We start from the raw sequence: 25,334 nt of genomic DNA on the forward strand, positions 1-25,334 counted from the left end.
GAAAAAACTAGTTTTACCTGAACGTAATTTTAACAAACGCAAATGGTCTCGCGACTGTCAATTGATGTGTTATTTAAAAAACTCAAGAATTATTATTTACGTGGGCTTTTTTTTCTACGGCATGTGTATGCCGTATGCCGTTGAAAAAATTATGTAGTTTGAAAATGTCCTTATAGGACGAAATTGCAGTAACGTTAGTTACAAATAAAAGTGGTGAAAAACATAGAAAGTTTCAATTCTTTTTTCGTTATTATGTTTTCCTACCACCTAGTATCTGTATCTGTATCTGTAGAGTAGGGAGGGTGAGTGTAAGCCCACGCACTTAGGCCACATGTGACCCATTGTACATCCTCCCAAGGAGTTGTCCTCCTAGGTCGTCGTCCATCCTGTCCTTTCCAGGAAGGTGGACAGGTCGCTGGGAGACATCTCCTTTATATCGGCAGGTGTAGGCCAAGACTCGCCGAACACACACTCTCTTATTGACGATAACTCCGGGCACTCGCACAGGACATGCCTGACAGTCTCATCTTCCTGTTCACACATCCTGCATAGAGGTGTGTCCACTAGCCCCATATTATGTAGGTGTTTCCTTAGCTGACAGTGGCCAGTCAGAAATCCTACTGTAAGGCGTAAATTTTTCCTGGTCATCGCCAGATATTTCTTCGGCGCCAGCTTCCCAGGGTCGCCCAAGGTGATCCTGGCAAGATTACATCCTTTGATTTCATCCCATCTCTTTAAAGATTGAGCATGGGTGTAACATTTGACTAGTTCCGCAATTGTCGAAGTCATCAGGCCGTGGGTGCCACTTGGTCCCAAAATTCTTAGTCCAGCCGCTTCCTTGGCTAAAGAGTCGGCAATGCGATTACCTTTACTTCTTTCGTGCCCTTTAATCCACCTCAGGATAATGTTATTATCTACCGAGGCTTTGGCTAAATCTTGGTGGCACTCTAGTGCTAGCCCTGAAGTAACACGGTGTCTGTTCAAGGCTAATAGTGCTTGTCTGCTATCAGTGCAGATTGTTATGTTTTTGCCCGAAATTCTTTTCTTGGTTATTTCTTTTGTGGCGATTGAGATACCAGCCAGTTCTGTTTGGACCACGCTGGTATTTCTTCCCATTCCCCATTTGATCCTTAGGCTTAGTGATCTGGAGTACACTCCACATCCTGAACCTTCTTTGGTTTTTGAGCCATCTGTATAAATCCGTATTGCATTTGTAGCATCTGACTCTGTGTTCTGCTCAATTTGTATTTTGTAGGGTTTATTAAACACAAACCTGGGTTCAATTGCATCACTTGTTGCCTGCAGCAGAGGTTGCGCAGTAAGCGCTTCCCGCCATAGGCCCAGCCTCAATCGACCCATTCCTACTTCTAGGTTTACACCAGCCGTGTGCAATCGTACCATGGCCATTAACGCAACCTCCTTAACGAACAGATCCAGAGGGGTCAGACCCGTGATTACTTCCATTGCCGCGGTTGGTGTTGTTCTCATGGCTCCTGTGATGTTTAAACAAGCCAGTCGCTGTATTTGATATAATTTTTGGATGGCCGTTGCTTGTAGAACTTTCGGTCCCCATGCAATGGCTCCATACGTTAACATAGGTCTTATTATTGCAGTGTAGATCCAGGCGACTACACGGGGTGAAAGACCCCATGCGCGTCCCACTGTCCTCCGACATTGCTCATAAGCCACGTATGCTCTTTTTGCTCTACTCTGTAGATGAGAGTTCCATGTTAGCTTCTTGTCGAGGATAATACCAAGGTATTTCACCTCTTCAGAGAAGTTTAGTTGGCTTTTGAAGATTTCGGGAGGTTTTAAGCCCGTTAAACTTCTTTTCCTGGTGAAAAGGACCATCTCAGTCTTCTTGGGATTGATCGACAGTGAGTGTTCCTTACACCATGTTTCTATCAATTTGAGTCCATCCTGCGCTCTATCGCACAGTGTGTTTACAAATTTGCCGGTCTGCAAGATAACTATGTCATCTGCGTATGCAATTGTGTAGAATCCATTTTTGTTAAGGTGATTAATTAGGGTATCCAGAACTATGTTCCAGAGAAGGCGTGATGAGACCCCTCCCTGTGGACATCCCCTCATGACCAATCCTTTAACTGTGATGTCTTCTACATTAATACTTATTGCTCTGCTAGGGAGCATCTGGAGTATCCATTCTCCTACTACCAGGGGTACATTCCTGGAGTGTAGTTGCTGGGTAATTGTTGGAAAGGTTGTTTTATCAAACGCTCCCTCAATATCTATGAATATACCTAGGGTGGATTCTTTGTTGTCCAATGATCTCTCGATTCTGCCAACCACATGGTGAAGGGCCGAATCAGTAGACCTTCCCGGGGTATATGCATGCTGATTCGGATGAAGTGGGTTGTTAACAAGTACTTCATCTCTTATGTACCGCTCACATAGCCTCTCCATGGTTTTTAAGAAAAACGATTTGAGACTAATTGGTCGGAATGCTTTTGGTAGGGTGTAGTCCATCCTACCTGGTTTGGGTATAAATACTACTCTTACTTCTCTCCACTTAATGGGAATATACCTCAGAGCTAGAGAGACTCTGAATATTCCAACCAGGTGTGGCATAAGCGTGTCCAGTCCCCACTGAAGTAGGGCTGGTCTTATACCGTCAGGCCCTGGTGACTTGAAGGGGGAAAAGCTCGATATAGCCCATCTCATTTTGTCCTCATCAATTACTGTACTAGCATATTGCCAGTCATATTGTGAGGGTGTTATTGATACATCCGTCCAGTTCGCCGTTCCAGGAAAGACAGAACCTGGGAAGTGAGTTTCCATAAGAATCTCAGCACTCTCCTGGAGGTGTGCGGCTTTGTCGCCATTTTCCCTCGTCAGGATGCCAATAGTCTTATGGTGGTCATTTGAGAGTGCCTTCTGTAGCCTAGAAGCTAGTGGAAAATCTTCGACTGCCTCACAATAGGCTCTCCAGGCTTCTCTTTGTTTTCGCCTGCAGACTTTTTTAAACTCTCTGAGGTTGGCTTGATATATAACCCAGTCCTCTTCGAGTCTTGTACGTTTTGCCTTGTTAAAGGCAAAACGTACAATGTCCTCCTGAGGTGTTCCAATTCAGGGCACCACCATCTACCACCTAGTAACGGCTACATCCATCAATTTATTGATTGACGTTTATTTCTTCCTTTTTTGACATTTTTGTATATCGAAAGTGAAAAGACTTCGAGAAAATAAATATTTCGAAAAAAATCGAAACATTTACATCTCCCAATATACCTACACAGAAGATTCTGGTAGATGCCTGCCGGAAAACAACTACTTCCCCGGCTAATTCCACGTTGGATATTGAATTATATTCGACAGACATTTATGTAAGATACCTCACAGGGGTGAGTTTTGCAGACGTTTTCCTTTCATCCAGCAGCATGATCACGCTGAATTTAATCAAGTAGATCCAGTTTTGAGGTATTACCTTTCATCAGGGCAGGAACAATGTACTTGGGAGCTGCACGTCGTCTTGATTTCCATCAGGTTGGAGCCTGGCTCCCTTACCCTTTGAACTGATGTTTGCCAGAAAGACAAACGGGTCATGACTGATGGTGGGTGTTGATGGTATGGCGGCATGAATGTCCTCAGACATCAGTACCGCCCTTCACGGTGTACCCCTACCTGGCTGGGGTGGGTTGGATGAAAAAGTTGTTCATCTCTCAACGGAAGATATAGGGGGCTCATTCGACAGAGTGTCGGGGACTTCTATATCGGGAGGGGTCATCTACAGTGTAATCCATAGCTTCCCTGACTAATGGGTTTTCATGAGTTTCTGCACCGTCGAAAACTCTCTGACTTCTCGACTGAATGGACTGCCGAACGGAAGGCAGCTGCAAATCTCTGCGGATGGCTTCATTCCGCACGAACCAAGGAGCATTCACAATCATCCTTATTAGCTTGTTTTGCAATACCTCCAGAATGGAGATATTAGATTTCGCCGTTTGTCCCCAGACGCCAGAAGCATACATGATGACAGGCTTGAACATTGTATTATAGATGATAGTTTTGTTTTTTAGACTCATTTTAGATTTTCTATCGATCAGAGGGTGCAGACGTGCTATCCGACCCTCGATCTTAGATTTGACGCTCGTTATGTGCGGGTTATAAGTGAGCCTACGGTCTATTAACAGGCCGAGGTACTTTACCCGCGCTTGCCATTCAATCTCCCTTCCAGAGATTCTCACTTTTCTGGCCGGAGAAGATTTCAATCTTCCCATGGTTATTGCCTGAGTCTTCTTCGGGTTGACTCGAATCTTCCAATCAAGGTACCAGCGCTCGAGGTTGTCCAATGCACGTTGCATGTAGACAACGCCGAGCTCTCGACCCATGGAAGATGAGAGGAGAGCCGTGTCATCGGCGTACAGAGATATCTTCATACGCTCGGGCCTCGGAAGGTCACTGGTGTAAAGTGAGTCGGAGAGAGCACGGCCCCCTGTGGCACTCCAACAAGGATCTCTCTGTTATCAGACAGAGATCCCTCTACTCTAACCTGAAATGTCCTGTCTTTCAGGAAAGACCCGATCCACCGGACGAGGCTCTGAGGCAGGTCGAGCGCATTTAATTTGTGCGGAAGACTTTCGTGCCAAACACAGTCGAAGGCCTTCGAGATGTCTAATAGGATAATGTGCACTTTTTTGTTGGTATTTAACTTGCGGATGGTGTTTTCGACCAGCCTTAGAGCCTCTGTAACTCAGTGGAATGATCTCTCCTGAAGCCAAATTGTTCATCAAGCAGAACATTTTGGTCCTCAACTTCTTCGTTGAGCCTTTGAAGAACAACTCTTTCAGTCAGCTTAGCCGCCGAAGAGAGTAGACTGATCAGGCGGTAGTTCTGCGGGAACAGCGGGTTCTGAGTACTTGGGACTCAAATAATTTGCATGTATGAAACCGTCATCTAAGAGAAAGGCCGTTAACTAGTAACAGCTCCATCTCGTGAACAAAGCTCTACGCAGGAACGAAACGTTCCATGTACCAATACTCTTGACAGAAATCAAAATAACGATCGAGTCCCAAGCACATTGTTGTTTGGGTAGGATCTTTCCTGCACTATGGGAGGTAATACTTCAAAGTCGGTATGTAGGTAATCTACTTGATTGATTTCACTGTGATCGTGCTGGATTGACGTGAATCATTTGCAAGACTCTCTCAGTATCTTGCAGTATCTTGCATAAATATCTGTCTGATATATTTCAATATCCAACGTGGTAGAAGCCGGGGAAGTAGTTGTTTTTCGGCAGACATTACACGAGCCTACTATTTAGGTATGTTGAGATGAATGTTCCAAAATATACATTTTTTTGTATGTATGTATGTCTCCTCGATACAGTTTTCATCAAAAAGATTTCAGATATATGTCATTTCAATTTACTGAAATTATATCACAAAGTGTTCTTGATATCAAAACTTATTCATAGATTCCACCAGAATTGTCGCGAAATACTGACAATATATGGTATTTTTGAAAAGATGGTTGAAAGATCTTTAAAATGAGGGAGGATTGATTGAATTTAATTGATAGCTGACCTACAAAATGCCTCCCCGTACCGAATAGAAATGCATAACAAATGGCGATGATAAAATCTTCGATACGGTAGAACCAGCACTGTAATTTATTATGTCCGACAGATGAGATGCTCTTCAAGAATCTAAGCCTCCAGAAGAAAAGTCCCTTACTTCTCTACAACTAGTTCTTTGGATGTTCTCCTTCCCCCATTACATATTAAGTTGGGACTAATAAAAAACTTTGTGAAGGCCATGGACCAGGAAGGACAAGCTTTTAAGTACTTGAGAGCAAAGTTTCCCAGGTTGAGTGATGCTAAAGTCAAGGAAGGCATCTTTATTGGGCCTCAAATCCGTGAAATCGTAAATGATCCTGCTTTTGACATGATTTTAACAGGTAATGAAAAAAGAGCCTGGGAAGCCTTTAAGGGTAACAAAAGAGATGATAACTTTACAGCATTGGTTAAAGAACTTCTTCAAGCTTACCACCAACTTGGATGCAACATGTCCTTAAAAATTCATTTTCTTCACTCTCATCTTAATTTCTTCCCACAAAACTGTGGAGCTGTGAGTGACGAACATGGAGAAAGATTCCATCAAGACATTGCCTTAATGGAACAGAGATATCAGGGCCGTTGGAATGAAGTAATGCTTGCAGACTACTGCTGGTCTGTGTGTAGGGATGCTCCAGAAGTGTTTTATAAAAGACAAGCTAAACGACAGCGATCTTACAATGAATCGGATGGACTTAATTGAAATTTGGTGGTACAAACTTCTTTTATTTGTCAAAACACTAAGAATAATGTTTTTTTTATTAATTTTGTACTTAAAATATTCTAAAAGAAACATAACAATATTGTTTTATGTACTTTCACTTTTCACGTATAGTATAACTATTCTTTAAGATTAAGTACTGTGTATATCAAAAACCAGAGCTAATAAAAATTTTTTATTGTTATTTTCGTTTTTATCACCCCAAAATTAGTAGAAATTGACTAATTTAGTGTAGGAAACATTCAAAAAATATTTTTTTGTTGTGTTGTGTATTAATGGCAACAAATTCGAGTTTTTGACCGATGATGTTTACACTGGAGGTTTCAATGTTGAAATTTTCCAGTTTGTTGAATCACCATTTCAATTATGACTTTTAGATCTTGTGATATATTCAGTCACACTTTGCTTTAATACAGTTTGATTCAAGTATTTTTTATAATACTCGCTAGAAGTATTTTGCGTTTGCCATCATCATACGGAATTTAGATACTTTTGTTACGAAATGAAATAAGTTTCTCCTAGTATTCGATAGAATCGTCTTCAAGACTTTCATCCATAGTATTCGAAAGACCGGAAGATGAAAGAAATCTGGAAGCCATTGATTATCTCTTTGGAACTATATATAATTTCGTTTTGAAGCAGCCATTCTCTTGTGAAAGAGTATGCGAGCTTTTTCAGTTTCTGAGACATAAATGGTTTCAGGAACAGTGAAATTTGTAGTTTATTTAGAACTCTAACTCTAAATCAACGGAATTCTTGAATGATTTCCAGCAGGGATCACAAAAATATTTGATAGTGACATTGACTTTTGTTGTAGCAATTCAATGGCAATATGCTCAAATAGCATGACACATGATTTGTCGGGATTGACCGAGAGACAATAATTTTTTACAGATCTATCAGACATTCCCATTTCCTTGAATTTAATACTGGAGTGTAATTGAAGAAAATATTTCACTAATAATCATATGGGTTTCTTCAAGGTTACCGATCATTTCATATATTTCTAATGATAATATGGCACCAAAGCCCCTTACTTCCAGTTAGTTAGTTACTTCAGTTAGAAAGTAGCATAACCAGTGGCGGATTTACCAGCAGGATGAGTCGGCTTGAGCCTAGGGCGACGGATTTTAGGGGGCGGCAAATTTGTCCCCAAACATTTTTTTTCATCTTACAGAAATGAAAAATAAATAAATCCCGAAATTTTATCAAATTTCACCACTTAACTGAACCTGTCAAAGTGGGGAATTTTACGTTTGTCAATCTGCTAATACTTTTTTTAAATATTTTCGTCCACCGTCTTTTGTCCGTGTAGGGTATCGAAATGCAGAGGTCACAAGGTGCGGCAAAATTTGAACAGCCTACTGGCGGCAAATGTGTTAATCCGCCACTGAACATAACTACACCCCCTCAACCTAATACTGAATTTTCAAGGGGTTAATTGAGTTTCAGCCCAATGTCGTCGGTTGAAAGTGGTGCAGATGATAATTTTGGAGAAGTGAAAACACAACTCAGGGGAGCATTAATTTCTGAAAGAATCTTGTACGGCTTCTATGAATTCAGATATTGATTACTATAAGAAATTATTTCTGTTTAAATGCCGTACAAAAATAGTGGGGCGGAAAAAGTGACATCTATATGCAAAAGTCATAAATTTCTGTTCGTCTTCCTTACTTCAAGATATTTACTCTCTGAACTGATTATTAATATTGATCAAAACACCAAAGTTTTTGAACGACTTAATTTTTATTGATGTTTTATTTTCCTTTTTTGTTCCAGACGGCCTTTGAATAGAAAATATTTGTGTCATAATTAGTATTTGAATTTATAACAGACTTGCAAGATTTTCTGACAAATTTACCACGCCCGTGAATGATGTCCTTACTTCTCCAATATTTTCACGAGCATCACTTTCAACAGACGGTGAGAGGCTAGAACAGATTTTCTAATTCTAACCCCCCTCGGTGCTTGCTGCCTATAAGGTTCTTCTCTATTTCTGACCCCATAAAAGTGTGTTTACGGCTCATAAGGATCACATGTTGACTATTCTCCATCGACTCAGATATATCAGGGATTGAAAAACTCTAGAACAGTGCTGATGATTTTTGACGGATAAATAAAAAAACATCGGTACTCACATCTTTAGTTATAAGGTCCAAAAAATCTTCGAACCTCTCGGCCCTCCGCATGTTCCAAAATTCTCTAAAGTCGTTGTAAGTGGCCAGTCCGTGGTCTCTTCCCCTTTGAATATCGAATGCTTTAAGATCAATACCAAATTGATCGTTTCCCCTAAATAAGTATTGGGTCACCTGTAATACGAATTTTCTTTAAGGGTCATCATTAAGTATTTCATGTTACAATAACACTGGATTGTTATTTTTCAAAGCACAGGTATCACCACCATCGTCATCAAAACATTGCTAAAACCCATATCAGCCAATAAGAAAAATGTTGATATATTCAAATTTTCACAACTGCAATTTCAAGAATACAAGGTGTTGGGTGAACAACAACAAAAATTCAGGATATTCAGTCGAGAGGAAATATTCAGATTCCATCGTGATACCCCAGATAATTTTTTTGGCAATATTGAAGTGCATTGTTCGAATGCGTGAAATGTTCTACACAAATAGTCAGTGGGCATACTTTATGACTGGCTATAAATCAAATCATCTAAAGGAACAATTCGTTCAGACCACTCTCAACTCCCTACACTGTGGGTTAATGGACTGATGCCTATCAGTAAACAACTACTCCCCTGGCTAATACCACGAAGGGCGTTGGATTATATTCGACAGGTGTCAGTGCAGGATTCTTCACTGGAGTTATTCCTGCATATGGTGTTGGCGATACAACTGCCGCAATTGATTTTAGATTATTGGAACACACTTGCAAACCTGTTTCGGGCTGTTTGGCCACTCGTCAGTGCAAAGTAGTGTCTATCATCAACATAAAGTTAATGATTTCCGATAATTGAAAATCGAATTTCTTCAGCGATGACAAACAACCAGTTTGTCATCGCTCCATCTGCCGGCGAACGAGTTAACCAACAACATATCCGAAATTTGCCAAACTTCTCTTGTCAAGTATGCCCACTGACTCTATGTGAGAAGTTTTCTTTCCTCATACGAGGAATTTGGCAAATTTCGGATATGCGGTTGGTTACCTCGCTCACAGGCAGATGGAGCGATGACAAACCTGTTGTTTGTTGTCCGCTTCAGCCTAGTTCAAGGAATGATACTCTGAAGGAATTCGACTCTCAATTATCGGATATCCTCATGGCGAGAGACAGTCGAAAGGGTACGGGAAGAGATTTTCAACCTGATCAAAATCAAGATGGATTATCGGAAATCATCGCCTTTATGTTGACGATACACACTACCTTGCACGGACAAGTGGCCAAACAACCCAAAACCTGTCTGCAAGTGTGTTTCAATGATTGAAAATCTATTGCGGCAGTTGTATCGCCAACATCATATGAAAGAATAACTTCAGTGGAGAATCCTACACTTACATCTGTCGGATATAATTCAACGCCCTTCGTGGTATTAGCCAGGGGAGTAGTTGTTTTCTGATAGGTGTCAATCCATTAACCTACAGTTTAAGAAATTGAGATTGGCCTTCGATGATTCAAAATGTTTTTATTCACTTCGATGATGTATTTAGTGTTTTTTGTATTACATAGTGAGAGTAACTAACGACAAAATGGATTTTTATTATTGACATTTCGAAACATTTTCTGAAGATTGATTAGTTGCAGTCAACCGATAGTACTTATTTTAACTATTTTAGTGAAAAACTGGCAATAAATTGTTTCTTGAACACGTCTACCTAATTAATATGTTTTTAAATAATTAAACCTATTGATCAATATGTGTTTATTTCAAATCAGTATGCTGAACCAATTTTATAAGTATATTAATAAATAAAGATATTTATTAGTTTCAGCAAGAAATTTTCATTGAATATCCAAACGCACATTACTGTACGTAGAGAATGACTCGAACGCTCATGTAATATTCTGTTGGCGACCCGCTTACGATACAAAATAGGGTGGACCCGGTAAAGTATTATGAACCTGTCTTACTATTAGAAAACAGTGTATAAAAGTATTTTACTTACTTCGCTATCATGATACTGATCAGATGCAAATTGAAGTTGAGTGGTTAGACCACGTGTTAACTCATCGAATTTGTTTTCCACAATCTCGGGATCAACCAGCCAATCAGATAAACGGACACTTCCTTGTGAATATCTGTTTTCGTGAACCAAACTGCAGAATAACAATCGATTAGAAAAATGTTTTTGTAATGATTAATATGAAAATTATAACAGATGAGCAAATATTTTTCACAACAATTTTGTTATCGTTTCAGATCATAAGAAATGACTATTCGCAAGGATATTGATGATTTCAACATTTTATGAAGGAAACAATTATTTTTATTTCTCGTTTTTCAGAAGAGTACTTATTACTTTAGTACTGATACTGACGCAGAAAAATTATCAATAATTTCCTATATGGAGTATGTGGCGTATCATGAAGTACTAATCTTGAACCTACTGTTTCTTCATTTGCGTACATCGATTCCACATCAAAACTTTGAGTGGTGAAATACAATTATTTGATACCATTTGAGATGAAATCTGTGTATTTTGTAAGCTTTATAAATATAAGCTGCTATTTCGAGAGGAAAGGTCTGACATCTAATCATGAATTATTCTTTACCACGATAGGGGGAACTGGTTTTTATTATTGAGACCACATTTATCCTATCATCGAGTATACAGGATGAGGAGTGACTCCGCTTTAATCTTTGACTGAAAACTATTTGCCCTGACGAATCTGAAGTAAATGACATTTTCGGTATCATTGCAATCTAAGGAATTTTTGTTTGATGTTGGTGTCTGATTATTAGCCAGCAATTCAATTAGATCAATGTTGCCGCTTTTCAATACCAGTATCTCATTTCTAAGAGATTCAATTTCTTCTTTTAGTGCTTTGGTGTGTTTTTGTAACTCGTCAGTTATTATTTGCTTCTCATTGTCTATAGTCAAAAATAGGTTATCGGCACGATTTCCAGCTTTTGTTGTAAGTGTATAAACCATTTATATTAAAATATGATAATCACCACGATACACGTCCGACACATTTCGGTCCTCATTCACTACTCCTTGTAACCTATTTGTTTTAACCTATTTCGAGCTGTTTTGAGTTTCATAGAAAAATTTCAGAATCTCATTTCATTTTTGCTAAACTGTTACCTAAGGGTGGAATTGTTACAACTGATCGTGGTATAAAGACATTAATAAATGCAAGTACTGAAAGAGTTGATGAATTTTCTCAAAGTAACTATCGTATTTGATGACTAATGATTTCACGTCATAGAAGTATTTGATCAATCTATGACAGTTCTTAACAGTCAACAGAAATTCCTTGCAAACACACACAAATAAAAGTTTACTGCTGCAAATATATCGACAAAAAAAGCTGATGATGATGCTGAAGTAATAATAATTTCAACAGCAATTGAGCAATTCAATAAATACAACTATCGTTGTAGGTAAAGACTTAGACTTACACGTATTATTCACTTCCCGAACTCCAATCGAAAAAACCTTTTTTTTCAAACATGAACAAGCTCAACATCAATCGGAAATATATTCTTCGAAAAGTGTTAAAATCATGTACTATTTTTACAAGCAACAACTGGCTATGATACGACATCTGCATTTATCAGGAGACGTGAAAACAGTTTTCAAAATGTTTCAAAAACAGGATTCAGTTCAATGTGCTGAAGTTTTCAAAAAGAGTAATTCAACTTCACAGGAAGTTATCATCAAGGGAATTTGCTCTCTTCTTAGTTGGGAATACTCGAAATAAAAAACAAGCGTAATTGGCTTCTCTTTTTCCAACCTCAGCTGCTGCTCATAAACATATTTTACGAGTATATTTTCAAGTTCAAGTGTAGCTTGGTTATCAGCTAGACTCAAAAGACTGGGGTTGGAAGTTGGTCTGCTTAACATAAATTTTTGCCACTGCAAAAAAGGAAGTAGTGCTAAATGTGGCTGCAAAGAAGTTGGGTTGTTTTGTTCTCTAGCATGGTGATGAATCAACAACAGTTGAAGATTGTTTGATAACAATCAGGAGACATGCGATGTATCATTTTTGAGGCAATTCACTTGCACCCGGGATGAAGAAGCAGATTGAGGAGGACGAGAAGAAGAAGAAGAAGAAGAAGAGAAAACAGAAGTATTAGAGAATTATGAATGAGATGAATCAATTTTCATATTTTTTTTTATTTACAACACTTTTATCATTTTCAACAGTTACCAATATCTTTGATTATTCAATAGTTTTAAATCACAACAGATCCGTGGAATAGGCCCACTGGGGAAATCACGTTAAAGATATGCTTTAAGTACACTACCTCAAAGGTGACGAGGAAACGTGTGCATAATATGACGATTACAACTCTACCAACTTTTTGAATCGTTATATCTCAGAAACAGTGGCTCTCAGGAAAAAAGTATTTCAACATTTTTTATATATAATTATCTGATCTACGAATTTTGACGAAACTAATTTCATGATAAACCTGACCATTCTGCTGAATATCGCGAAAAAACCGTTCATTTTATTCGATTGAAAATGTTCGAGTAGGACGAAATTGAAGCAACATTAGTTGCAAATACCAAGTGATATAAGAGAGAGTGATATATAGAGAGTTTCATTTCTCATTTTTTATGATCTTATCCTACCACGTAGTATCAGCTACATCCATCAATTTTTTATTTTTATGACTTTTGACCCCGAGTAAGTTTTTTTCCAGGTATCAGATCGATGAAGATTTTCAATATTTCATTTATGACAATGTTTTGAACAATCCTACCAATTTCGAGATGTGCGCAAATTTTTGTACCTTCACTTCTATTGTTTGGTTGAATTTGACCGGATAATGTTCAATGGGTAGAATTATTAGTAGGTGTAAAATCGTCCTGACAAGACTTACTGCAACTGTCCAGCTATCAGCGAATGAAAATGCCTAAATGCTCCATTGGAATGTTCATTCAACGCCCTTGGATCGATGTTCTCATCATAATCAGTCACGAAGTCTTGGGTGTTCCATATTATTCTGTTTTTTAAAGAATTTTCCCAACCTATGAAATTTGGAAGCCACTCATAATATGAAATATGCTGGTATTGGGCGATGTTGATTTTTCTTGCCTCTTGAAAGATGGTCTCGTCATTCCAGTGGGGATTGTACTTGGAAAGAACGTCGGCTATTCTGTTGTGTTCTCTGAGAAGGACGATTTGGAGAAGCGTCAGTTGGGGATTTTGATTGACTCTGGTGTCACCTGAAAGCGAAACTCTTTTATGCTGAGAATTCTATAGAATGAAAACAGAAAAAAATCTGTTAAGATAGGTAATCAACCTAAACTTTTGTTTTGTATCATTATTGTCTCTTGAATTTTTGATATTTCTTGAGAAATTGAAATAATATTTTCATAATTATTAACAATAAATATTCATATGTATATCTGAGATTTGTTTCTATATATTGAAAATTACAAGAACTTTTTTTTACTTTGGTATCTCTTCGAGACAGTTATTGAGAAACATATGTTGGTTATAACAAATATTCAACAAATTTGTGCAGATATAGCTTCCCGTAAGAGGTATAGTAGTTTATCCAGATACTAGATGGGTAGTGAGTGAAGTCTTGTGTTACATAGTTCATGAAATGAATGTCATACCTGTATTACTTCCGAAAGATTATTGAAATATACTTGTTTAGCGATATTTCATATTTAAGGTTTTGGATAAAGTGTTGAAAATGTTTGAAATTAGACTCTTTTATTATCTGAAGAATTTTGGCTGATGAAATGTGCTGAATTCGAAGTTTCAAAGAATGAGGAAGAGTATTTATCATGAAAGAAAGAAAATACATTTACATAACTCGTTGAATGCAAAATAAACAAATCAATTAAATTCAACTCCGTCTACCACCTATGAATGCATTTATATATTAGTTCCGTCACTGTAACAATAAAAAAAACCACAAAAATATCAATCATGAAAGATGCGATTCATGATAATTGAAAATCACCATTTTCTGAAGCCCTCTACACATTTGGGGTAGTTGTTTCTATATGTGGTTTAGAAATATGACAACTCATTCTCATAAAGTCTTTGTTAGAGCAACCCTGTGCTATCATTCGAGAACCAAAAAGAGATTCCGCTGTCTCATTATGAACTTTACAATAAAATCCAGAAGGCAATGAGGGTTCGTAAATTGCACTCATGTTTTTCACTCACCGCACCCACAATTCACTCACCAGCGAGATAACAAGCATCTCTTGGTTTCTTCAAACGGCAAGTTCCAGATGCGTTCACGGCCCTGGGAGGCCACTGATGACCTTCTCTCTTTTCCACTCTCAGACGACCTCCTTCAAAATTTCTCAGTTGGTGATTTTCCTCATCATCTTTACCGTAAACAATGGACAGATCCAAATAGTGATTGACCGATGTCAGCTGAAAAAAATATGGACAGTCTTATATGAAATCAAGACAAGATGAGAAAAAGAATATTCTGCAGAGATTCAGAAACACGTGTTTATGAAGGGAACAAGTTTTGACTTCAAAACCATTGAAGAATTTCCAACCCTGTGAACAGGAATGTTATCTTTTTACATATAGTCAGTGGCATACTTGAAGATTGAGTCTAAATTAAATCATCTGAAGGAACAATTCGTTCCCCACATTGTAGGTTAATGGACTGACACCTATCAGAAAACAACTACCCCCCTGGCTAATACCATGAAGAACGTTGGATTATATCCGACAGGTATCAGTGCAGGATTCTTCACTGAAATTATTCCTGCCTATGCTGTTAGCGATGCAACTGCCATAATCGATTTTCAATTATTGGAACACACTTGCAGACCGGTTTCGAGCTGTTTGGCCACTCGTCAGTGCAAGGTAGTGTCTATCATCAGTATAAAGTCTATGATTTCCGATAATTGAAAATCGAATTCCTTCAGATTATCATTTATCGAACTAGGCTGAAGCGGACAACAAACGACAGGTTTGTCATAGCCTCATCTGCCTGTGAAGAAGGTGACCAACCGCGTATCCGAAATTTGTCCAATTCCTCGTATAAGGAAAGAAAACTTTTCACATATAGTCAGTGGTCATACTTGAAGACTGGCTATAAATCAAATCATGTGAGTGGCGGGGGATCACTGTCTCTCTCTTATGGGTGTTTGACAGTCCCCCGGTGCAGACCACACGGCACTCACCCAGTAAAGTTATAGGTCAACCACCCAATCCCGCATCTGCGGGCAACAGACGTTGGCCGATTTCAAGCTAGATGTGTGGGAGAGGTGTCTCGCAAGAGCCCTCGGCGGTTACTCATCCAACGCTGGAAAGGTAGCTTTCCTAACATGAGTGCCCCTTGGGGTAACGTAAGGGTATGCGGTGCACACCACACGGCGTACACCCAAAAGTTGTTGATGAACCGTCCTATCCCGCACCTATACGGGTAATGGGCACGACATCTTCGACATATGATGTGTGGTAGAGGATGCTCGTGAGAGTCCGAGTCCGAGTCTAGCCTTGGAGGGCACCAAGGCAGACGCTTGAGGTGTCGGAACCCGGTTGGACGGAGCTACTAGTATCCGAGCTTAGGACCCTGGCCGGCCACTTCCGGAACCATATTCCCAATTGATTTGGCATGGTTGGCGGGGGCAGGTGTGCGACGCGAGCACTCTCTGGCGAAAGAGGAGCTTAGTTAACTTGTACGAACGTTCGGTCGAACGCTGCCGATGGTCCTGTCTCTTGGTTAGCCACACTAAGTAGATGTAAGGAAGCAATTCCGGGTTCGGTGAGCGGGAGAAAGCCCTGCAAAATCCTGTTGGTGTGGGGTGAGGGGCGGTACCCGCAAGGATTTCCCAAAAATCCACCCCTCCACACCCGATCGCATCCAACGCCAGGGTACGTTTGGGGGGCCTAACCGGCCCCCCAGGCCCCCGGTGCGGTCGTAACTATGACTCTCTTAATTCACTGTAGGTGAATTGACTGTGAAAAGTTTTCTCTCCTTATACGAGAAGTATTAGTCTCCTGCCGCGTTTCAGAATGGAACTTACAAGGAAAACTATCTCGAAAAGGTACACGGTGTAGTTAGGTTTCAAAAAGACCGGCCCTTGTGCGATCGACACGAACCCTACAGCTTTTTCGGACCTGCCTTGATATTCAAAATTTGATGTGGAGAAATCTGCATCTGGTGACAACCGCTGCCAAATTAATTTGAAGAAATGAATGAAACAGAAATGAGCATTTATTACACTGAAAACGGTCGGTATATTCGATAATAATAGATAAAACCGTAAATACATATATCGTTTATATTACAATGGTGACTGTTGAAGTTTTCAAAACATTCACGTCAACTATTTCACAGTCACATAAAAGAGTGAAATGTTTTAAATTATTCACGGTGGTCTTTCCTAAATTTCCTCCTGATTACTCGTATTGACTGCTTTCAGCATCCTCTTCTATAGGGAGCTGTTAGTGCATTGAAAATCAATTTTATGACTCAATCAATGTATCTTATTGCCACTTCAATGAAATGAATAAAAACACATGAAAATATCAAGTATACTTGATTATCAAGTATAATTGATGGTGGGGTTAAAATCGAAACCGGTCGTATAAATGAAATTAACAAGTGGTGATTAGACAAAAGTGTTTTTATTCATTTTATCAAAGTGATCATGAATTATCACAAAATAAACAAGTCATCAATCACACATATCTTATTGCGTTGAAAAAAACAAAATTTCAACAGCAAACGATAAACGGCACAAACTCATTTTTAATGTAATCCCTACTGCAAGACATACAAATGCTCTGTACACAGGCGTATCGTTACTTGTCATCCAATGCTGTTGGCGTTTGGCATTGTCTGAATAATTTCTGTTTCTGAAAAAATGTTATCGCTTAACAAAAAACCAGTCATCAAGAGTCAGGCACGTGAAATAATTTTTAAAAAGTTCAAGTATTTTCAGAGTCAGATACGTTATCAAATGTGAAAAATGAAACATCTCTCGATACAGGTAACATTGAACAAATTTAAAAAATAACTGTTTAATACAAATCTGCATTTTATATCAGGTATTCAATAACCATTGAAAGAGTGGTTAGCGTAGAGGAGTAATACATTTCTGAAAATAACGAAGAAATGAAATGTTCCACTCCAAGCGGCCTAGAAAAACACCAGTAACTAATATGATATGAGTATTCCAATATTAGACGGATTATTTACGATTTACATAAGACCGAAGGATGCCGTATTATGGTAGAAAAGTTCCAACACAAAAATAATGTCGTTTTGGAAATTGTGGCTTCCGAAACATCTCTTCGTAGAATTTTAAAGAAAATAGGTTCCAAATGGAGGACTGAAAATGATCGAAATATTTTGATAGAGCAAATGGACATATAGTCAGTGGACATACCTACTTGAAGACTGGCTATAAATCAAATCATGTGAAAGAACGATCCGTTCAGACCAGTCTCAACTCCCTACACTATAGGTGAATGGACTGTGGAAAGTTTTCTTTTCTTATACGAGAAATTGGGAAAATTTCTTATATGCGCTATGTCGTTCACAGACAGATGGGGTGATGACAACCCTGTTATTTGTTGTCCGCTTCAGCCTAGTTCGAAGAATAATACTCCGAAAGAATTCGATTTTCAATTATCAAACATCATATGCAGGGATAACTTCAGTGAAGAATCCTGCACGGACACCTGTCGGATATAATCCAACGCCAGGGGTGTAGTTGTTTTCTAATATGTGTCAGTCCATTAACCTGCAGTGTAGGGAGTTGAGACTGGCCTGAACGAATTGTTCCTTCAAATGACAGGAATGTCTCTCATTTTTCAAAGGCGCTTTCGATTTGAAAAGGCTTTCAATTCTCCATCCAATACTCTAGTCAGACAACTAACTCTTTTGGAAGGTATGAACGTTTGTAATGTAAACAAAATATTTTTCGAAAAATCGAAACGTAATCTGGATTTCAAATAAAAATCTGCTGCATTATTTTGGATATTGAAAATGCATTCATCGAAATAAAGTTGAAGATTTTTATGATCAGCAAGGATTTATTTTCCCCTTGACCGAAAACGAAGTATTTGAGTTCCCACACCAGGTAGCACTGTTTTCATTCGACATATATCTCATGAGTGGTAACCATGCATAACAATAAATATTTAGGGGAGCCCCGTTTATTTTTGATATTCATAGATTCAGCCTTCTGTCAATTCTACAAGCGGCACCTTTGTGTTGATGTATGCACGGCCTGGCTTATGCAATGCCGAAAAGTGTTTGACAAAGATTTCATTATTTTTTGAATTTATCAATTACGTGGTAGTGGATTTGAAAAAAATTAATTCTTCAACTATATTTCGAAAATATCGAATACTGAATGTGGAAATCGTATTAGCGGAATTAAAAAAATCTATTCAAAAATAATTAATGCAATAAGTAGAGATATAGAGATACGAAGAGGCAGAAAACCAACTATCAAAAATAATACAAGATGAATCGTTTGGAAATAGTAGGAATACAATGAATGTCAAGAAGAAAAAGTACCTGGAGAGTTCAACAGAAATTTTAAATACTCGAATCGTCTCCCAAGTCAACATGTGTTCATGAATAGACTGATGGAAAAATGGTTCAAATACTGTTGAGTATCCTCAGAGAAAGTGATTTTAAAATAGATTTATTGTATGCAAGATATTCCAGCAGACCCATAGATACACCGTTTGCTAATTTTTCGAAAGTAATTATGAGGTGCGAAAGAGGTTATCGAAAATATATATCTGAAAGCTATTCAAATACAACTACGGTACACACTACAGTTGATGGCGAGCGATCGCGCAGGTATAGACTCTTTCAACTAAATTACTATTGGATTATGAAAAGCCCCTTGCCAGCTGGTGGCGTACCTAGTATAATTTTTGATTGGGGTAGCAAATGAAATATGACTACCTTGTAATTTTTTTCATATTTTATTTAGTACACTTATCTAAAAATAAACTTCGAACAGTCACTATCTGAATACAAATTTTTTTCATCTCCACTGCTGCTATCGTTATTTCAATTTATAATCATTGGATTCACCTTTGTTCGAACGATTATGAATGTTTCTTTTTCCCAATATTTTCGCTCTATATCTACTTCATATCAGCAACGCTTTTGCCATTTCTCGAAAGTGATTTGATCAAAGTCGTGCGTCGTCAGTTTCCTCACATCTTCCAGTTCAAAAGTTACATTTTTTAGGACACGTTGTTTTTGACAGAAGCCCGAATGAAGTCAATGGTATTCAAATCCGGATGGTAGGGTGAAAGGTGAAACGTTATGTCCCTGTTCAGAACAGAACATCATCAAATTTGATGCTTTTTATTTGCCTTGATCAACTCGTATAATTCGGGTTTGGGCATGTTATGGGTGAACATGATACTTTTTTCGTGCAGTCACTTCACCACGTCAGCCTTTCTAAAATTTGTGTTGGGGGCTGGAATAATTTGAATGTTGTGGTATGGAGCATTGTCGGTCACGGCTAACGAATTCACAGGTGAATTTTCAATTAACTTTTCTTGTAAATATTTACCATAATTTATAGAATTCATTTGTGAATGATGATTTCCTGATGTTGTGCCTGATTTAAATATAAGCCGGCAATTAGGTATAAAGCCTATTTCACTTCTTGCGTGGACAATAATGAGTCTGTAGAATTGATGACTTGTTTATTTTGTGGAAATTCCTAATAACTTTGATGAAAAAAATAAAAAACATTTTTGTCTAATTACGACCGGTTTGAGGTTTTTGTTAATTTGTTGAGAAATTTTGTTAATGTTTTCAACGCAATAAGATATGTGTGATTGATGACTACTTGTTTATTTTGTGGTAATTCATGATCATTTTGATGAAATGAATAAAAACACTTTTGTCTAATTACCACTTGTTTCATTCATTTATACGACAGGTTTCGTTTTCAACCCCATCATCAATTATACTTAATAATCAAGTATACTCGATATTTTTATGTGGTTTTATTCATTTCATTGAAGTGGTAATAAGATACATTGATTGAGTCATAAAATTGATTTTCAATGCACCAACAGGTCCCTATAGAAGAGGATGGTGAAAGCAGTCAATACGAGTAATCAGGAGGAAATTTAGGAAAAACCACCGTGAATAATGAAAAACATTTTACTCTTGCATGTGATTGTGAAATAGCCAACCTGATTGTTCCGAAAACTTTAACAGTCACCATTGTAATATAAAAGATATATGTATATACCGTTTTCAGTGTAATAAATGCTCATTTCTGTTTCATTTATTTCTTTGAATTAATTTGGCAGCAGCTGTCACCAGATGCAGATTTCTCCAAATCAAATTTTGAATATCATGGCAGGTCCGAAAAAGCTGTAGGGTTCGTGACGATCGCACGAGGGCTGGTCTTTTTGAAACCTAACTACACAGTGTATTTTTTTGAGATGGTTTTCGTTCTAAGTTCCATTCTGAAACACGGTAGGATGCTAATACTTGAGGCTAAATGCCTTTCAACCACCCTGAAATGGTGCGGAACTTGCTCGAATAGTGAGCCATTAAAAAACAACAAGCTTCAGATTAGGCTTATATTAAAAAACTAATAAAAAGAATAAACGGGTATGTTCATAGACCATAACAGATAACTGTATGAAAATATAACATGAAACTCCAACAAAACAATAGGCAAAAATGTTCGAAAAGTAAGATCAAAATTTTACAAGAAAGCACGTCTCAAATAGCTGATTGTCAAAAAGAATTATCTCTTTATCAACCCGTGAAATGTTATATATTCTCTCATAAAGTAGAATTGCAACTTACAGAAAAACCTGAATTACTATATTCGAGTTTTGCGGAAATTCTGAAGTGATTATTTGAAATTGTCTGGCTTCAAACCCGTGTGTACTAATTGCTGATATTTCCATATATGAAAGGGGTGTAGTGTAATTTATTGCCCTTTATATATTACAAAATTGAAATGTCACCCTCTCTTTCTCTAAATCAACATGGGTGTTAGTAAAAATCCAAATCGGCTCACGATACTATACTGGGTTCTGTTCCCCCTCTCTGGTATGGTATCCGTGTGAAATACCTATACATCCCTTGTAAGTGCCACCAAACGCAACACCGCAATAAACTCACTGCCCGCAATTTACCGTAATTCCACTATCAAAAAATCCCTTTTCGGAAACTTCCTTGTGGCGACCCTCTTCCGCAACTGACTTTCGCCACTCCCTTTCGCGACTCTCCCAAATTAACTCTCTATCGCAAAGGAATCTTTTCACAACTGACTTTTCAACTGACTTTCGCAACTTCTCTATAGCAATTCACTTTCACGACCGATTTCCCGCAACTCTCTTCCGCAAGTGTCCCCCAATCAACTTTCGAAACTCTTTTTCACTAAGGACTATTTTCGCAACTCCTCTATCGCAAAATCTCTTTTTGCGACCCTCTTCCGCAAGTGACTTTCACAACCCTGTTCCGGAACTGTCCGATCGCCAATCTCCCAATTAATCGACTAATTAGAATTCCCAAGTCCGAAAAACTGTCCTTAACACTCCTTCCTTGTGCCGTCCCCTGATTGGTCTGATCTCTGGTTAATTTTCCCGAATTTTTCCACAACCCTTCCTACTCAAGACCTATATCTTCTTTTCATTGAAGTCATTGGTCAGTTCTTATTTTATATAGATTTTTGGTCTACCTATTCAGATATGGTCGAATTTCCTGTCCCAGTATTATAACTTATCAACAGGATACGTTTGTTTAATCTACTTTGAACGAAACATAACCATTCATGATGCCGTCAAAAATCACCAACCATAAATTAAATTCAACGCTTACTCTGTTGGACAAATATCGATATCGAAAAACTGGGTGACCGACCCCCATCTTTATGAATAAAAGGATATTTTTCGTTAACTATCACTATGGCAGTTATTACACTATGTTCACATAGACATCATTTGGTAACAAAGCACAAATATATCCAAAAAGAGAGGAATTGACTAACGATTAAGTTTAAGAAGAAAAATTTTATGGAACTTCACAATTATAGTCAAGAGAGGCCTCGTGGGTTATGAATTGGTGACAAAGTTCTGAATGGGAGGTAAATGTCGAATGTTCATCAGAAAAAGTATTGGTAATTTGGGAAGAGATGGGATTCCATGATAAGCCAAGATGAAAACAAAAATTGGTGGGCTGGTACGTCTCTTTCAACGTTGATATTCAATAGTGGTTGAACATTCGACCAAATTATAATACAACAAGCATATTCACCCATGAAAGGAGTATATTCCAAGGAGAGACTGATTTTTGGGAAAGGAAGTTTTTGACTCTTTATTTTTCCATCCGTTGTTTCACCGTGAGACACTTGCTTTATCAGCTCTTCACTATCAAATTTGGGTAACATAACATAACAGATTTGGTACTGAAGAGCTGATAAGGCAAGAGTCTTACGGCGAAACATCGGATGTCTACCAGTGAGGATGACAGTATTCTATGTAAGTAAAATTTTACTTTCACTCAGTACATCGTGTAGCAATCTTGTGAATGATATCTGATCCAACTCCATAACGAATATTTGGAATACAAACTGAATGAAGAAAATTGTTTTTGTAGAATTCAGAATTATATGAAAGCAGCTGTTTTCAGAGGGCTTTTTCTTTCAGTTTGTGTCTGAAAGTTACTTCTTTACATGATCTACATATCTTTACATAGAGTTACATTTTTGAAAATAATTACTTTCATTCTTTCTTTGGAATATTGCCACATATTTTTTGTATCAAGATGAAGAAGTAGAAGGCCAAAACGATTTTTCCCAAAAGAAGAGTTTCATGAAATCCCAGTGAAAAGAGTTGTTATGGAAGATAACCAGATTGAAAATTCAAAAAAGGTGAAGATAGAAAAGATAGAAATGTTAACTCAAAGAGAAAGTGTGGTGAAGATATCAGAAAGTTATGGGATTATTTCATTTCTAGGAGGGGAACCGAATATTGCGTTAAGAATGAGTGATTTCATTGGGGTGAACTGCATGTAACTTAAATATTCTTCATTTTTTACTCTTAATGTTGTACTGTATTCCACGTCAGAAATGTATGAATAGAGATTTTACGGAAAGTTAAATAATTCATTGAGGTTTTTCAAAGTAGAGATAAGCTATGAATATTTCAAATCTGAATTAAAACAAATCTGAGAATGCGATATTTTCGTCACCTTGTGAACATGATCATTTACTCACCTGTTCAGCTGGTTCAGAACCACCCACACATCTTCTGTCCCTGTTGGTTATAGTTCTGTCAAAACTCATGCACCTGGTTCCATTACGAGAATGATATGGGTCATTAAATGGCAAAATTATTGGAAAACAGTGTTCTGGTACATTGGCTAATTCTAAGAGTTGTCCATCTGGTGAACAACATCTTGCCTTGTAGTGCTCTGAAATAAATACCAAAAGTCAATGAAAAATCAAGGCTTGTGTCTGAAATGATTTCATCAGAGACAAAAATTCAGTTGAATTCAGTTTTAAAAAAATATATCATTGTCAAAAAAATAAGTTTCAAAAAAATATATTGATTCAAAATAACAATCTTCAGAATACTTAACTTTTCTTCAAATTTCCAGAGAACTATTTCTTTTGAACGAAACTAAACAAACATCGTTCATCTCGAGATTGTTCCTTCAGCTTTGTTAAAAAGTAAATACAAAAATAATGGAGATATGTGTATATTTTCCAGCCTTTGGAATTGAATTGCTTCAGAACTGAATGATATATAGTTAATGACGAGAACTTTTGTGAAAAATTTTACAAATGCAAATGATTAGGTCAAGACCGACTTCCAAAAATTTTAGACTTTTTAAAGTTTATAGGGTTGTTACAAAAATATATTCTCTGTTCAGATCTCGACGCCCGTTGAGAGACCGTAATTTTGTTCTGGTGTTGGGAGAGTGTTTTCAACAGATTCATTTTACGCCAGAGGTTCCAGTACGAACTATCACAATCAGTTTCTTCAAAGAAGGTCTGACATCGCATTCAGAGTAAAAACTTCAAATTTCTATAATTTACCCAAAAACTTTTGAGGCAAAGCCCTAACCAATTTTTCATACTGGACATGATAACAGTGCCAGTGTTTTGCAGATTATTTCTCTGGATCCTTAGTGGTGATGTTTTACCCAAGAGTTTTATCTATATAGATTTTCGTAGTGGAAGCTGTAAGAAGACAGATGATTTTTCTCATGTCAACTGATGTCCAATAACGATTTCGCAATATACCAATGTCAAAAATTTCAGTTTGACTAGATTTGAGTTTCCGTCAATTCATAGTCGAAAGTCTTTCTAGGAAAATGTGCTATCCAGTCTAGCATTTTTATTCGCTCTCTGGGAGCCCTCCAACTCGTTCAAGTTCCTGGAAAACAGTGCATTCTCAAGAGCTCATTGCATTTTGCTCCATCGTTTTCATGACACTCATTTCAACAATCTTCTTTCTCGAACTAGTCTGTACACGATTCTTGCGGACATGATTTGGGTTGTCCATATATTGTTTGACTCTTGTGATCCAAAGCACCACAATCGCATAAAATATGACAACCTCTGTTGTTAAGTTTCATTCTGTTTAGATATCTGAGTGGCACACAGTATATAGTCAATCTATTCCTGTTTTCTAGTTTCCTCAGTTTTCTACGACATTTCAGACCAATCTCGATGTCACCCACTATCTATGATAGTAGTGATCCACACATTTGCTAGGGTCTCATAATAATAGGGGAGCCCAAGCGGGGATTTCGGGATTTACTAAAGTGCGGCAGATTAATATACAGGGAGATACCTTGTACCCGGTTAAGTACCTCCACCAAATATGAGCCCCATATCCATAAGGCCGTCTGTGAGGGATAAAGGATCAGATTAGTAAAAAAAAAATTGATCATC

General features: G+C 37.8%; 1 protein-coding gene and 1 long non-coding RNA gene across 2 annotated transcripts in view; one reads left to right on the top strand and one right to left on the bottom strand.

Annotated features, from left to right (window-relative positions):
* Nucleotides 1-25,334, bottom strand: part of LOC111506901 (peroxidase) — a 55,061-nt gene that overhangs the window by 8,689 nt on the left and 21,038 nt on the right. Inside the window, exons 5-9 of the mRNA XM_074184098.1 lie at nt 23,649-23,845; nt 14,634-14,829; nt 13,307-13,652; nt 10,416-10,566; nt 8,432-8,602 (exon numbers count right to left, since the gene is read on the bottom strand). Coding sequence (XP_074040199.1) covers nt 8,432-8,602; nt 10,416-10,566; nt 13,307-13,652; nt 14,634-14,829; nt 23,649-23,845 — 1,061 coding nt within the window. The remainder of the gene's footprint in view (nt 1-8,431; nt 8,603-10,415; nt 10,567-13,306; nt 13,653-14,633; nt 14,830-23,648; nt 23,846-25,334) is intronic.
* Nucleotides 19,749-20,698, top strand: LOC111506900 (uncharacterized). The gene is made up of 2 exons (XR_002722320.2): nt 19,749-19,934; nt 20,485-20,698. It is a non-coding gene; the product is annotated as an uncharacterized lncRNA (long non-coding RNA).

The sequence above is a fragment of the Leptinotarsa decemlineata genome, unplaced genomic scaffold (assembly GCF_025532065.1).
Source record: "Leptinotarsa decemlineata unplaced genomic scaffold, Ldec_3_MD MMD2_P_RNA_scaffold_2, whole genome shotgun sequence".
In the NCBI taxonomy this organism is placed as follows: Eukaryota; Metazoa; Arthropoda; class Insecta; order Coleoptera; family Chrysomelidae; genus Leptinotarsa; species Leptinotarsa decemlineata.